Source organism: Cotesia typhae, unplaced genomic scaffold (genome assembly GCF_013202065.1).
Source record: "Cotesia typhae breed Kobodo isofemale line unplaced genomic scaffold, CoteBio_Ctyphae contig_50, whole genome shotgun sequence".
In the NCBI taxonomy this organism is placed as follows: domain Eukaryota; kingdom Metazoa; phylum Arthropoda; class Insecta; order Hymenoptera; family Braconidae; genus Cotesia; species Cotesia typhae.
The window spans coordinates 1,130,481-1,146,110 of record NW_027423758.1 but is presented as its reverse complement, the minus strand read 5'-3'; the positions used below and the strand labels follow the sequence as shown (position 1 = coordinate 1,146,110).

At 27.2% G+C, this 15,630-nt stretch overlaps 2 protein-coding genes across 4 annotated transcripts in view; both read right to left on the bottom strand.

Moving 5' to 3' along the window:
- Centrocortin (cerebellar degeneration-related protein 2-like) overlaps nt 1–13,381 on the bottom strand; it is a 23,561-nt gene extending 10,180 nt beyond the window's left edge. Inside the window, exons 1-2 of one of the 2 annotated variants that reach the window (XM_074250087.1) lie at nt 13,262–13,381; nt 12,978–13,071 (exon numbers count right to left, since the gene is read on the bottom strand). In XM_074250087.1, the coding sequence (XP_074106188.1) occupies nt 12,978–13,053 (76 nt within the window). In that variant the 5' untranslated portion in view covers nt 13,054–13,071; nt 13,262–13,381. Of the gene's footprint in view, nt 1–10,592; nt 11,561–12,977; nt 13,072–13,261 lie in introns of those variants that run through there. The other variant, XM_074250088.1, reaches the window with a different exon arrangement.
- Prp31 (pre-mRNA processing factor 31) lies at nt 13,300–15,630 on the bottom strand. Of its 2 annotated transcripts, XM_074250107.1 has the most exons (4): nt 15,424–15,630; nt 14,022–15,043; nt 13,515–13,864; nt 13,300–13,437 (listed from the first exon to the last, which is right to left on the bottom strand). In XM_074250107.1, the coding sequence occupies exons 1-3, from the start codon at nt 15,539–15,541 to the stop codon at nt 13,535–13,537; spliced, it is 1,470 nt and encodes a 489-aa protein (XP_074106208.1). In that variant the 5' UTR covers nt 15,542–15,630; the 3' UTR covers nt 13,300–13,437; nt 13,515–13,534. The 2 variants fall into 2 exon arrangements, with proteins under 2 accessions (XP_074106208.1, XP_074106207.1); XM_074250106.1 differs by lacking the exon at nt 13,300–13,437 and having other exon boundaries at nt 13,473–13,864.

The window sequence follows — 15,630 nt, the reverse complement described above, 5'->3', positions numbered from 1 at the left end:
ATACATAAAATTGATAGTTAATCCAACGAAATACATGAAGAATTATTGAATGAGATAAACGTGCGTGATTAAAATAGTTCTCACGGAATTTAGACGGTACAAAAGTAAATGAGGTGTCGGAGAAAAGTATAAAGGTAACTGGTGTATTTATAGTGGATAATATTATTATGTTATTGTTGTTATTATCATACACCATACACCACAGTGTATAATAGTCACGTTCAAGTAACGCGGATGCGATTGTACAGTGTAAGAACATACTCGAAGAGTAAACGGGGTCCCGTATGTCCTCGCGTGGGATAGAAAGCATAATTTATTAATCGGGAAAAGAAAATATATTTATGTACATATGTATACCATACCATCACTCTATTATTCTACAATTGATGAGAACAAAGAGAAAATTTTTACAGAAAATAAAAATTTATTTAATTTTATCAAGAAATTATTTTTAAAAATTCATCTTTTTAATTTGAGCAAAAAAATTCGCAAGCTAATAAATTTTTTTGCAGATTAAAAAATTGAAAAAAAATTACTGTCAGTTAAAAATATTTAATATTAATTATTAAAAAAAAAAAAAATAAAGCAGATATTCCGACTACGACTGCATGCGAACTATTATTTACAAAGGAGAAAATGATTACGATTAATGTCTTAATATAAACTTTACAAATCAGATAATAATCAAGAAAGGTTACGAACTGTTAAAAAACAGTTATATTATTAGAATAAAAAATGAAAATATTTGTAAAACAGTCCAGTCATCTGCACTTTCTGCATTGTTGCACTTTCACCCAAAGCGCTAGAGAGTAGTTCCAATCTCTGGAGGTGGATTGACCCCGCGGATAATTGGAACCAATTCGACACGTGCCTGGGGTGAAATTTATTTAACTCAGCTTCATGTATATTTATCCTAGTTTTATGTGGATTATACCCGTTTAAATTCTTATAAATCATCATTATAATCTCTTAGAGTTACTTTTGTAATCTATCTTCCTAAAAATGCATTTTTTTTTTCAAGGTTTCAATTGTTACATGTTTATTATTAATGCTAAGTAGATTTACAATAATTAATAATTTTTTTAACAATTAAATTATGGCAAAAAAAAAATTTTTTTTAATTAATTTTTTTGTTAAAAAAAAATTAAAAAATTGTCAAATGCAAATTTTAATGTCATAATTAAATTGCAAAATTATGTAATTAATTATTGTTATTATAAACACTGAACTATCAGCAAAAATAAAATGTTTTATTGTAGAAATCAATGTAATATAAATTTCAATTTGCATTTGAATATTAAGCAGCATCTTAGTATATACATTCAATAATATTATATTGAAGAGAAAGTTATGCAAATTAATTCTTAGGTTAAAAATTGATGAAATGTCATATAGAGAAATTTATTAATGAATTTTATGGTATTTTTAATAAAGGTTAAGATTTAAAAACTAGGTGTGAATATTTTAGATAAAAGATATTTAAGTTAACTGATATTAAAAATTTTTTTATAATTTATATTATTAAGAGAATAAGAAAAATATCAATAATTAAGAAATGACCTTGTATCTTGTGAACTATTGACATTTTTAAAGAAAAAAGCTCATCCCGATGTTGCACTCATCGCGACCTTTCATTTGAATACCCACATCAATTTTTCATATATTTTATATATTTATATATATTATATATATGTATATATGAAAAATATATCAAAAATGCATGTGAGTATTCAAATGAAAGCTCTTGATGAGTGTAACATCGGGATGAGCTTACATTTTTGAAAATATCAATAATTAATCACAGTGACTGCAAGGTTGCTAGTTTTACTAAATTAAATTAATATAAAAAAATTGACAGTTGTCCTATTTAAAAATACTATTGGCAAATCAAGTCACGGTGTCTATTGATAATAACAGTGATTAATTTGTCTGGTGTTATTACGCCGGTAATTCCTTTAATTGCAGGTTTTTTTTCTTCAGTAATTTAAAAGAAGAAAAAAATAAATATCAAAGGACTTACCGATTGAATAACAAAAGATTACGTCTTATTGATGTATATTAAATGAGAATATTTTTTCAAGTACTCACGTATTATCCTCACGCAAGTGCATTGTCATATTCATAGCTGGGTGTAATTATTCTGAGGAAAAATGTTCTTACTCATTTGTCAGGTAAGTGAAATTTTCTTACTCGAAGGCTAAGTAGCGGACCTAACTTCTCATTTTATTTTACAAGTCAATATTTACCCTTAAAAAATACGCCGGAGCCCATGGGGGTTTTAAGTGAAGTCAAATCTCAGTCGCTAGAATGAAAAATTATCTTGTAATTTTTCCCAGACGGATTTTTTCTATTTGTAAAACCTTAATCCTTAAAGTGGGTAAGTTTGGTGAGCCATTACTATGACCGTGGATAATTTTATTTGCTTACTTCTTTATGCCGAGCAAGTGCGGGGGGCAGAAGACGTCAGTGGACCAGTCTTAGAGATTTGTGAATTTTAAATAAACCTGTTCGGCAATTTTAATTTTTGGAAGTAAACCTTGGTAATTATTTATGACTTCGTCGGGGTTTTACTGCTTGGAATAAAAAAATTTATGAAGAGTTCTTTTAGAAAAAAAATTTTTCTTTTTAGAATTTGAAATTTTTTAATTTTTTTTAATTGAAGGACTTTTAAATATTCTTTTGAAAATATTTATAATTTATAGTTTTTGAGAGTTTCTTTTTATTTTTAAAAATTATTTTTTTCAATTTTTATTTGTCAAAATTAATTAAAACATTTTTTTATTTTTATGTTATAAAAAAATTAATCAAAAAAATTTTTATTAAAAAAAACAATTTTTAGATTTTTTTTTTTATTGAAAAAATCACTACAAGAAAAATTTTTAAAAAATTTGCACGTGTAAAAAACTTCAAAAACTGTAAGTCCATTTTTAAAAAATTTTTTTTATTTTATTTTATTGTATTTAATTTATAAATTAATGCACCTTTAAATATTTAAAAAAAGAACAACTGCAATTTTTTTAATTTGTCAAAATCAATTTCTTCGCTGAAAAATCAGTCAAAAGTCATAAAAAGAAGAAACGGTCAATAACATTGATGCGCAAAATAAAAAAAAGGGGAGTAAAAAATTAATAAAGTTTATAAATTGAGCCTCGTCATCAGTTATCACAAGATAGAGGATAAAATATATAAAAAGTATGTATAAGCAAACAATATATATATATATATTTAATATAAAACCACAATATTTATAACCGTACTTTGACTTCCTCGTTTTAAATTTCTTTGTAACAATTGACAACTAAAGTTACAACTGTGTTTCAGACGAAGAAAAAATAAAATCTTCACGGTTTGTGAATATAATTCAGCGAATAAATAAAATCATCACGATGGAAACGTGACACGGCGTGTTGGATTGTCGTGACTCCCTTATTCTCTTGTTAAAATGTAAATTAACACTGTTATCAAGTCTGTCATTACAAAACCAAGGTGCATTATTATTAATGCACATAAAAGAAGAAAACGCCCAAAAGAAGAAATAAAATTAATGATATTTAATTTTGTACAAAATGAGAGTTTTATAAAAAATTTTCAAGAGGATGGGAAAAAATGAGAAATTTAATGGTTTGTATGAAGAAGACCAAAAGTTAAGACACCGTGTAATGTATTATTTTTAAAAATCAAAGTACAACAGGAAGTACTTTCGCTGGCGGTATATCTTCCCGATCTGCGGGAGGTGTCAACAGAATTAACAATGCAATTTATTGTTTTTTAGATCCAGAGTAAAGAATTTATAATGTAAAGGCATCAATTATTGACACTGTATTTGGTAATAATTTTTTTTTAATTAATATTCTTTTTAAAATAATAATTTCATGAATTAAATTATAAATATTGTAGTACCTATTATATTTAAGTGAAAAAATTATTACAAAAAAATTAAAAAAAAATTTTTTTTGTTTTAATTAAATTATTCAAAAAAAAAAATCAAAAAATTTTTTGTCCAATTATTTTTTTTTCTACATAAAGAATTAAATTTTTTTAGCTAAATAAAAATAATAATTTAATTTAAATAGACAAAATTAAATTTAATATTTAAGAAAAAATTTCTCTAAAAGAATTTTCTAATCAATTGCTTTCTAAAAAAAAAAAAAAAAAAATAAATAAATAAAAATTTCAATATAAAATCACCATAAATAATAATTTTTTTTTAATAAAAAAAAAATTTAATTTAAAAAATTAACACCGGATATTTAAAAAAAAAAAAAAAAGTTAATATTTTACATAATTTAAATATGAAATATTTTTCAAGTAATTTATCATAACGATTGCAAAATATTACATAAAATTGGCAGTGTTCCGTGCAATCAACAACATTGACGCAGTATATCATATAAATTTTCATTACATCACCTAATAAACTGTTATTTATCACAACAATATATAAAAAATCTTACACATTGTTACTAAAATCTCCAGGGACATAATCTCTGAAACGTCCTTACTATACCAGTAGCATAACTACTAGAAATCATAATAAAAAATAATAAATATTAATAACGAATAAAACGATAATAATTTCTCTATCGAATGTTAATTATATGCAATTATAATCACATTAGAAAGAAGCTAATAGTAAATTACAATATCAAACCCACTAATAATAATAATAACAATATTTATCAAATAATCCGTAAAACCCATACCAACAATACTTTCGCGGTAAAAGTGGGTATCCAGTACGATGATCGTCGTCTTGTTACGATCGATGCGTAATTTCTATCTGTGATGCTTCCATGAAGAAAGATTTCTCTACAGATCAATCACGCCTTGCGATCACGCGATCTATTTGTAGATTCTATCAAAACCGATCTACATAACTGTAACAATTAGATTATCTAGTCGAGTGTTATTTAAATAACCGCATTGATTATTGATTCCGGCGTTAATCCTTCCAATAAACGGTGAAAGTTATTTTTTTTTCTCGACTCTTCGCAATTAAGATAAAGGGACCAATTATTAACACCCTATTTTATTTTAAATCCCGATGTTACACTCATCTTATATATATTATATCTCATATATTATATATATATATAATATATGTAAATATATGAAATATATGAAAAATTGATGTGGGTACTCAAATGAAAGCTCTTGATGAGTGTAACATCAGGATGAGCTTATATCTTTAAAAATGTCAATAATTAAGAATAAAAAATGACCTTGGATCTTGTGAAATATTGATATTTTTAAATATCTAAGCTCACCCTGACATTGCACTCATCGAGACCTTTCATTTGAGTACCCACATCAATTTTTCATATATTTTATATATTTATATATATTATATATATGTATATATGAAAAATATATAAAAAATGCATGTGGGTACTCAAATGAAAGCTCTTGATAAGTGTAACTTCGGGATGAGCTTATATTTTTAAAAACGTCAATATTTAAGAAAGTACAGTGCAATTTAAAAATAATAATGATAATAATAACAAAATTCAATTATAAAACTAATAGATTAAAAAAAAAGCAATAATAATTGAAAAAAAAAATGAATTGAACGGATTATTGACCTAGTGCACAGATATAATTAAACTCCTGGAGTGGTTTACGTTCCAGGTAGTTTAAAAAATAAAAATATAAGTACATATATGCAGTAATAAAAGAATATATACTATAAAAGTCCCAAGGCGTCGTTTGCAAAGTAAAGGATATATTATATACCTTGGGATCGGCATCCCAGGCACGAATAGGGCACGGCCAGGAGTCAGTTATCGTGAGGTATTTACAGTATACAGTATACAATATATAATATATAACGTACCATACAGTAGACATACCTTAATCATTACTTGTATATTTATAAACACATAATAATAATACCGCCGATGGTCCCGTTATTTGGAAGGTATTATATGTACGTACAGTACTGCATTCTAAATATAAATCCTAATTAAATATAAATCAACCCGATAGCAAAATTAGTGTAAAAAAATAAACTTAATATTTATTTTATTATTTTCAGACTATTTATTCGGAGCGTCACAGACTTTAACCAGAACAATAATGAGATTTTGTTTTTGCAAAAACAATGGCCTTGTACATCCGCCGGAAATAATTCGAATTAAAAGATGAGAAAAGTTTTTAAAATAATAATCCCAATTGAATGTAATATAATTACAAGGTAGCAAAAAAAAAAATTATTTTTATTTAAATTCCTGAATATATTAATAATGTTACTTGAGGAATTTAAATAAATTCATGTTTATTGTATAAATATATAAACATATATGTGAACGGGAAAGTGAAATGTGTATAATAAACTCATGAGATCTTGTCTTGTCTATTATAAACTCATGTCACTGCTCCTGTTTTGCCTTATATTACATTCGTATTATAATTATTGTTATTATAACAATTATTTATTTTAATTCACAGGCGTATGTGAATTCCATCCTACGCTTGCTGTAATACTTTTAATATTTATTATATTATTACTAGATTTCATTTTGTAACTCTTGATACTAATTTCATTTTTTTTTGTTAAATATTTTTACCAATTAATTAACCGCTAATCATGTAATTACAGTCGAGATAAGTTTGTAAATCAGATTTAAGTCAATCATGGAGATAAGAAATCACCGCTCGGAATCCCGGTTTAATATTTTCAAGATATAAATATGTTTTATCAATTAACGGCTTATTTAAACACATACAATGTAACAAATTATATATTATTTGTTCAATTTCTATTTATTATATTAGCAATCTGCAATCACTATGCAGATAATGAATTAATTTTTTTATTTAAAGATTTTTAATTGAGGATTTAATTTTTTTTAAGGATTAGAAAAATTATTTAAAGATTAAAAAATTTTTTTAATTATTTTTTTAAGGATCTTTTTAAGTGATTAATATAAAAATTAATTTATTAAAAATTTAAAGTCAAAGAATGAAGGATTGTGAATAATAAAATTTAGATCAGATACCAATTGATAGAAACGAAGAAATATTTTAATTAATTAGCGATTAATTACTTAAATTTAAATATGTAATTTAAAGTAACAATATGTACATATTGATTAGATTTTCGAAGAGAAAGTATTATTCTTTTTATGTTTGATAACCGATAGAGGTAGAAATCGAGCATATATACTGTTTCCTTAGTTCATAAGATTCAAACTTATCACTTAGTGCATTAATTTAATTTTTTTCAGAGTCTTCCGGCGTGAGCTCGAGTTATCAATTAGCAGATAACTTTGTGTTGGAAGAAAAAAAGTGATAACTCAATAAGAAAGGTGTGAAAGTGCATGAGAGCATTGAAAAATCCGTGCAATCGAGTAATTAGTCACTAAAAATAATCGCAGTACATATTATGTTGTATGGCATGCATATCCAGGTCGCTGAAGCTAAATATCGTTTATAGAAAACTTTTTTGTACTATTTAGACATTTTTCTAGTAGATTTAATTATTTTTGTCATGTTACACCTTCACAAGCCAGGTCTGAATTAATTTTTAAATAATTTACTCTTTTCACAGTTATTCCGACTCTTGATGCTTTTTTTTCCATTGTTTCTAGTTGAAGAACTCATGAATTATGGAAAGATAATTTAAATAGTTGCAAATTAACAAAATACCGCAACTGGGACTCGAACTGCCGACCTCTTATCTTAATCTTCGGCATATTGAGGTTAATTTTAATTTCTATTATTTTATTTTATTTTAATTCTGTAGTAAAAATTATTTTTTCAAATTTAATCGTTATTAAATTACCTTGAATCTTGAGAAATATTGATATTTTTAAAGATATAAGCTCATCCCGATATTATACTCATCAAGACCTTTCATTTGAGTACCCACATCAATTTTTCATATATTTTATATATTTATATATATATCATATATATGTATATATGAAAAATATATCAAAAATGCATGTGGGTACTCAAATAAAAGCTTTTGATGAGTGTAACTTCAGGATGAGCTTACATCTTTAAAAATATCAATAATTAATAAATGACCCATCTTGTCAACTATTGACATTTTTAAAGAAATAAGTTCACCCCGACATTACACTCATCAAGACCTTTCATTAGAGTACCCACATCAATTTTTCATATATTTTATATATTATATATATATATATATATATATATATATGAAAAATATATCAAAAATGCATGTGGGTACTCAAATGAAAGCTCTTGATGAGTGTAACTTCAAGATGAGCTTATATCTTTAAAAAAGTCAATATTTAAGAAAATACAGTGCAATTTAATAAAGCAAAATTAATTTTTAAATAATTAATAAAAAGTTTTTATTAAAAAAAATTGCATACTCAATTTTAATATCTTTAATTTTTAATTAAAAAAATTTTTCTCATCAGATTAAAAGTCCAACTGCATAAATCAATAAAATGATAACTGATAAAAAGGCACAATCATAAATATTGTTTATAATTTTTATGAATAGACTGTTCTTTTAGACAATGAACAATGAGCCGGAATGATATTTGTTATCGTTTAAAGCTGTTGTATTTCTTCAGACAATGCTAGACATGAAGGAGACACTTGAATGAAACCATATTGATGAAGTAACTCACAAGGGGATAGAGGAAGAGTGTCTGTATGTTGATTGTATCAATCGTACATCATACTATCCGTAAAGTAGGACTCGCTTTTCTCCGGTCAGTTTTTAGTTACCAGTCATTTTATATTATTATAATTATCGTAGAATATCATTAGTAATAATAATAAAATAACTATCATTACCATTACTGGTGAAGTTATTTAGTATTTACCGAATAAAGTATTTGTAGACAAACGGATAATACTTTAATGATAATAATTATCAGAAGGTTAAGGTCCAGATGATAATTATCCTCGTGTCAAGTTAAAATAATAACAATATAATGGGAATACTTTCTAAAGTCACTCAATGTTTTCTTCTGTTGTTTAATTAAATAAATTGAGCGACAGTTCATTTACTATTTATCGTACTGTCTTCTCAGGTTACTCGTTATATATACTATATACTTCTATTTATTGTAATGGATATTCTTGATATGCATATACGTCTTTGTTTGATCAATTTATTGATTCATTTAATTCAGAAATAAACTCAGACAATTTGTTAGAAATTTTTTTAACGTTTTTATCATCAAAATAATTGTTTTTCTGAAAAAATCTTTGTTCTAAATTAGGTTAGGGTCGAAATACAATAAATATTTCACATTGTTTGCTTGTAGGTGGCGCTGTTTACATTTTTATGCAGTAATAATTTTTTTATTAAATAAAATAATGTCTAGAAGAATTATTTATAATTTTTACCAAAAATAATTGTTTAAAAATTATTTCTTCTTTCAATAAAATAAAAAATAAATTAAATTTTTTTTAAAAAAGGTTATGGGCTCAGTTAATAATTTTTTATTAAATTTAAATTATTTTAAAATAACAAATAAATTTTTGTATAAAAAATTAATATGAAGAAAACTTATTATTGTTCTGATCGAAAAAAAATTTTTACTGAAGTAATACCTCGTTAGTAATTTCTCCAGAATGTGATTAATACCTAACATAATTAAAGAGGTGTATAAATAATATACATTAGATGTTGCAATAATATAAATAATTGATTACGAAATAAAAATATAAATAAACGTTAATTGTCATGTTGAAATACGATGCAATTATTAATACCGGGTCATTAATTACAAGAAAGAGTTTTAGAAATGCATATATTAATAAAAATAGTGACCTCTGAAGCGGGAGTATTATTATTGACTAGCTCTAACTAGTCTATTATATTGGTTTTATATTATATAAACCTATTGATAGTCTGTATCAATAACTTTTAGTTCCGTAAAAGGGAAATTGATATTGTTTCAATTAAAATGAAACTAGAACCCCCGTTGGCTTTATAACTTTGAATTATTATCAATATTTTTATTTTTAAGAGAAATTAGAAACTTATTTTTCATAAAAATTATAAATTGTTTTATAGAAAATCATCAACTGGGCCCATAACCTGTTAAAAAAATTAATTTTTTATTTTAAGTTTTTTTTTTTAATTAAAAAAATTTAATTTTAGTATTTTAAATCGTTAAAAAAGTTAATTAAATAAATTATAAAAAAAAAATCATAAATTGGGCCCATAACCTATTAAAAATAAAGTTAAATTTTTATTTTAATTAAAAAAATTAATTTTACCATTTTTAAGTCTTTAAAGAAGTAAATTAAATAAATAAAAAAAATTTACTGGGCCTATAACCTGTTAAAAAAAATTAATTTTTTATTTTATTAAAAAAATGTAATTTTACCATTTTAATGTCTAAAAAATTTACTAAAATAATTAGAAAAAAATTCTATTAGCATAAAAAAGTAAACCGCAATAAAATTCTTACATAAATGCCGATTAACCGATAAAAAATAAAATAATCGACATTACATTATCTTATCAATAAAACTAGAGTATCTCGATAGAAGCTTGAAGCAGTAAATCCATTACTTATAACTTATAACTTAAAACTAATAACAGCAATCTGACATAAATAAATAAATAAATAATAACGAGTGAAATTTACCCTGGAGCATGTTGTGATCGGCTTCCTCGTCGTCGAGACTTTGAATATTGACCGCCGCCGCCGTGAGACTCATTGTAGCTTTTAGGCCTGTTCTATCGAGCGCTATCACATGCAACAGAGCTAAATGTGCTCATGAACCGTGACCCCGGTGCACCACCTGACGCTTCAGGTTCAGCCAAAGGTTTTTAAAAATTTTTTTTATTTTAAATCAAGCTTTAATCCCTGAATGATTAAAATATTTCAATATGTGCTCCGCTTTCCGTCACGAAGACTACTTTCACTTGGTTTCATTATTTATCCTCAGTCTGTTTGAGCTCCGGCACTCGCTTGAGGCCAACCAGCTTCCATAGCCTCTAAAAATATTATTTTAGATTTTTTTATGGCATTAAATATTTAATAAAGTTTAACAAACGCTGCCAGGTGGTCACCGGATCTTAAAATTGAAGTTCAATAATTCTTGAGATGTTTTTTCACTCCGGAGTAATTACTCAATGTCACTAGCACTTTAATAAATATTATACGTCAACTGCAATAAGTGTAATTAATCTTAGTATTGTTAAAAATATATTTACTTTACTATTGTTAGTTTTTTTTAGTTAAATAATACAAGTGAGCGTTTAAATGTCAGAAACTAAACGCACTTACGACGCCCCAGTTCATTTTGTACATTGCGCTGTTACTTGACTTTTCCCGATCAATAAAGTGTCAGCGTATGATGCGTCTGCGCGATTATTTTTAGTTTTCATTGTTTATATTCAATATAATAATCGCACTTAATATTTTATTTTATAAATAATTATTTAATTAATTAATACACTTAGGAAGAAATTTTAAAATTTTTTTTTAACGCTCAATGGAGTTTCTTCACAGCAAAGCGGTCACTTTTACGTTTTCTTCGGGCACAACTCGAAGAATACTGATTATTTAAATGCCTGAGAATTTAATAATTGCGTTTTTACATAAGCCGCCGCTTTTTGTTCCGTCACTGAGTGATATTGCATGCCAGTGACGACCTTGCTCGATAGACCACGATAAATAAAACTTATCGAGACATTCTAAATTAGAGAGCGCCACTGTACGGGCCTTTTGAGTTTATTGATGTGATATCGAAGTTGAGATTTAGATAACATGCTGTTATCGAGAAGACAATGGTAATGGAAGTCTGTATGCTAATTTTTGGACTTTGATCTAGACGTTAGTTGACAAAAAATTGTTTGCTGGTTTTTTTTTTATGATTTTTTTTTTTTTTTTTAAATTACTTTGTTGATTGTTTTTTTGTAATAAAATTTTTTTGGGCATTTATAAAAATAATTTATTATTTTTATCAAACGTTAGAGCTTGAAAATTATTTCTTCTTTTAATGAAATTAATTTTTTTTCTTCTTTTCTATTTTTAATTTCAAAATTTCTTCATAAAAAAAAAATCATTTCTTCGTTAAATTAAATTATTCTTAATTTTTACCAAAAATTAGTATGAAATTTATTTCTTCTTTGAATAATAATCAAAATTAAATTAATTTTTGTTCTAATTGATTTCTTCTCTTGAATTTTCACAAATTTCTTCATAAAAAAAAATTTTATTTCTTCTTTGAATAAAAATAAAAAAAAAAGGAATTTTTATTCTAAAATAAAATTTTACAATTTTTTCTTCTTTTTATTTTTTAAAAATTTCTTCACAAAAAAAAAATTCATTTCTTCTTTGATTAAAATCCAAATTCTTCAAACCTAAAAATAAAATCCCTTCAATTAAAAAAATTAAAGTTTATTGACACGAGAACTAAATCACCATACTTAATTACATAAACGTAATTAAATACTCCAGTCTTAATAAATTGCAATCTAATAAATAAATTATCTTTTATACTTCTCTATTACCAGCTCCAAAAAAATCTTCTCACAACATTCACAATTATAATTAATATATCTTCCATAATAAAATACAAATACTAACATATCCCGGTAAATAAAATAGAGTAAGGAAAGTATGCATAAACATATCCACAATCTTTAAGTCTGCATTCATAAAGGCAATTAGACCGCATTAATGGGACCCGAATGGGAACTTTCGACGCATCTCTTTCCACGTGTTTACAATCAAATAAACATAGAAAATAACCAGAATTTCTTGTTAGTAAATTAAGATGCTAAGAAATTCTGAAACTGGCTTTGATAAAAAGTAAACATACTTTATAATAAAAGTTTGTGCTGTTTCCAATAAATATGTAAATAAGCAGCGAAATCGGGCAATTGTCAATACCTCGGGTATTGGTCAAACCTCTTAAATAAATATGCAAAGAATAAATATCACATATTCGTCCTACTTTAAATTGTTAAGGCTATTTATATTGATCAAATAAAATGAATAAAATAAAATAAAATAACTCACCAGCGGTAGACCAACATTCGGGACATTCCTGGCACAAAGTACCCCAATCAGCTTTCAAATCATCGTGACTGTCCATGTTTACGCAGAAGTACTTCTATTAATTATTAATTAATTTATTAATAATTAATTAATTTAAAATAATTTGCCACGTAACACATGTGTAATAAAATATCACCGGTACTAGCGTTAACGAACCGAAGGATACTACTATACACGTTTAAGTGTTATGTTATAGCATAAGTTGAACTAAAAGTTGCCCCATTCTTTCTGTTCATTCCTCTTACCTCTTACTTCTTACTCCTCACACCTTTCCTCTCTATCTCGCCACGCTCCTTTTATACCAACTTGTTTTATTTCATTTGAGGTATAGTACACACCTGATGTCATCGTAATACTATCTTTCATTTTCTTCTTTTTTTTAATTATAATTTATTTACTTAACTAGTCAAATTCAGACTTCCTGTAAAGAATATTCAAAAAAGATAAAATAAAAAAATATTAATTATTAATTCTTAGATTTATTTTCTTTTTATTTACTTAAGTGGCAATATTTAAATCTACGATTTTTTGACATTCAAAAAACCGGCGGTGTTTGAGAAATATTTTGCGTTCGCCTCATTTACTTTTTTCTCCGCAGCCTGCGGGTTCACGATCTCCAGGCCCTGGAGCGGAGTGAACGCCACGCTGGACGCCGTTCCTGAGACTTGTTTTTTTACAGTAGTGCTGCCGCCCCACTGCTGCTGCTTTTGGAGATTCTTTTGCAGGGTTTTGGAAATACGGACTTTGGTTTTCTCGTCGATTTGGGGCAGTCTTATTCTTCCGGTTCCGGCTTTGCCGATTGTACCACGGCTGTAGCCAAGGTCTTCTTGGTATGCGTCGCTTTCAATCTGGAAAATTTATTTTTATTAATTTTTTTAAGAAGTTTTATAAAAAATTTTATTTATTATTATTTAAATTTTTTATTAAAAATTGAGCATGCAATTTTTTAAATAAAAATTATGAATTAATTTTTTAATAAATATTTTTAAATAATAAATAACTCACATCAGCGAAATTCATTCTATTAGCATGTTTCCTGAATTCAGTAGTAGCATATCGCTCCTTCATCTTCCTGACACGCTTTCCACCCCTCTTCTTCCGGCCAGGATCGATGGGCTTGGGAAGAGGCTTGATAAATTTAACCGGCGGCGGTTCCTGCAATTTGTCGAGCTTCTTCTCAATCTCGTCACGAAAGGCCTGACCAATGTGTCCGTCAGTGCTCTCGTGAGAAGCATCGACCCTAGCGGCGAGCATGCTTTTGGACGCAACTAGCCTCGCGGCCTTTCTCCTGAGCTCCGGCGGGGCTTCTTGGACAATTTCTGAGTAAAAAATGAACCCGGTGTGAGGGAGCGCCGTGGTCTGGGAAAACCCCGAGAGCGTAGTCTTCTGAGCCCCGAGGACCAGTAGATTGCACGAGGGCATCTTGGAGAGTTTAGTGAGACCTCCGGCGACTCCCATGATTTTAGCAGCAGTGGAGGCTCCGACTATCACCGACAAATTCGGGGCGATGAAAGCCATTCTGCTCTCGACGTACTCGTAGATCTTCAGCTTGCAGTTGTTCAGCGCCAGAGCCATGTCGCAGGCCTCGCAGATCGCGTCCTTCTCCTCCTCGGTCAGCAGCTGGCCCTGCGTCGTCGAGGCTGTCACCGAGACCACCATGATCGTCGCCTGGGTCAGGAACTGCTGGAGGTTCTCGTTGTTTTTGGTCCTGTCCAGGTCATTGCCCAGCTCTCGGACTGTCTTTACGTACTCCAGCGGGCCTACCACCAGAGATTCCAGTTCCGGGAACCTTTTAGAGTACTTGTCTCGCACGAACCGGTGGATCGTCGCTATCTCGTCGTCGATTGACACTGCCATGTTGTTGGCTCCGACTATCAATTGGTACTCCGCGTCGGATTCTACTGGCCCGATTATGTCCGAGGATTTACGAGGCAGCTTGCTGTATTTGTCTATTTGGATTATTATATTTTGCAGGTCTGGAGAGTCCAAGAGTTTTGCTAGTTCTCGGACGGAATTTACTTTTATATCTGAAATTTTATAATTTTATATTTTTAATTTATTCAAAATTTTGAATTTTTATTATTAAATAAATTATAATAATAATTATTTTTATGACACTGAAAATTTTGGATTTTTTTTATTAATTAAATTACAACTAAAAAAATATTTCTAAAAAATTGCACTTATAATTTTTCATGTTTTTTACATGTGACAATTTTTTTTTTATTAAAAATAATAATTTTCATAAAAAATTTTACAAGCAAAAATAAAAAAAAAAAAAAAAAAACTATTTTTTTTTTAATTACTTTGTTAAATAAAATCCAAAAAATTCAGTCTCTTAATTATTATTATAAATTTTTATTTATAATTATTATTAATTAATTTTTTTATAAAAATAAAACCTAACCTTGTTCCATAGGAGTATGTGTCTGCAAAACATCAGGAACATAATCCATATCTGGATCTGGTTTGAATTTTTCTTCATCTTCCTCGAGATCAGCCAACAATTCATCAGCTAACGACATGATTATTTATTAAAATTAATTAATTTTCTACAAATAAATTATTTTAATTTCACTTTTATTACACGACGTAAATATCCACTCTAAAAACT

Coding starts and splice junctions, on each gene's coding strand:
- Prp31 (XM_074250107.1), bottom strand. CDS start 15,541: ATGTCGTTAGCTGATGAATTGTTGGCTGATCTCGAGGAAGATGAAGAA. Junction 15,044..15,423: donor ACATACTCCTATGGAACAAG/GTTAGGTTTTAT, acceptor ATAAAATTTCAG/ATATAAAAGTAAATTCCGTC. Junction 13,865..14,021: donor ATAGAATGAATTTCGCTGAT/GTGAGTTATTTA, acceptor TAAATTTTCCAG/ATTGAAAGCGACGCATACCA.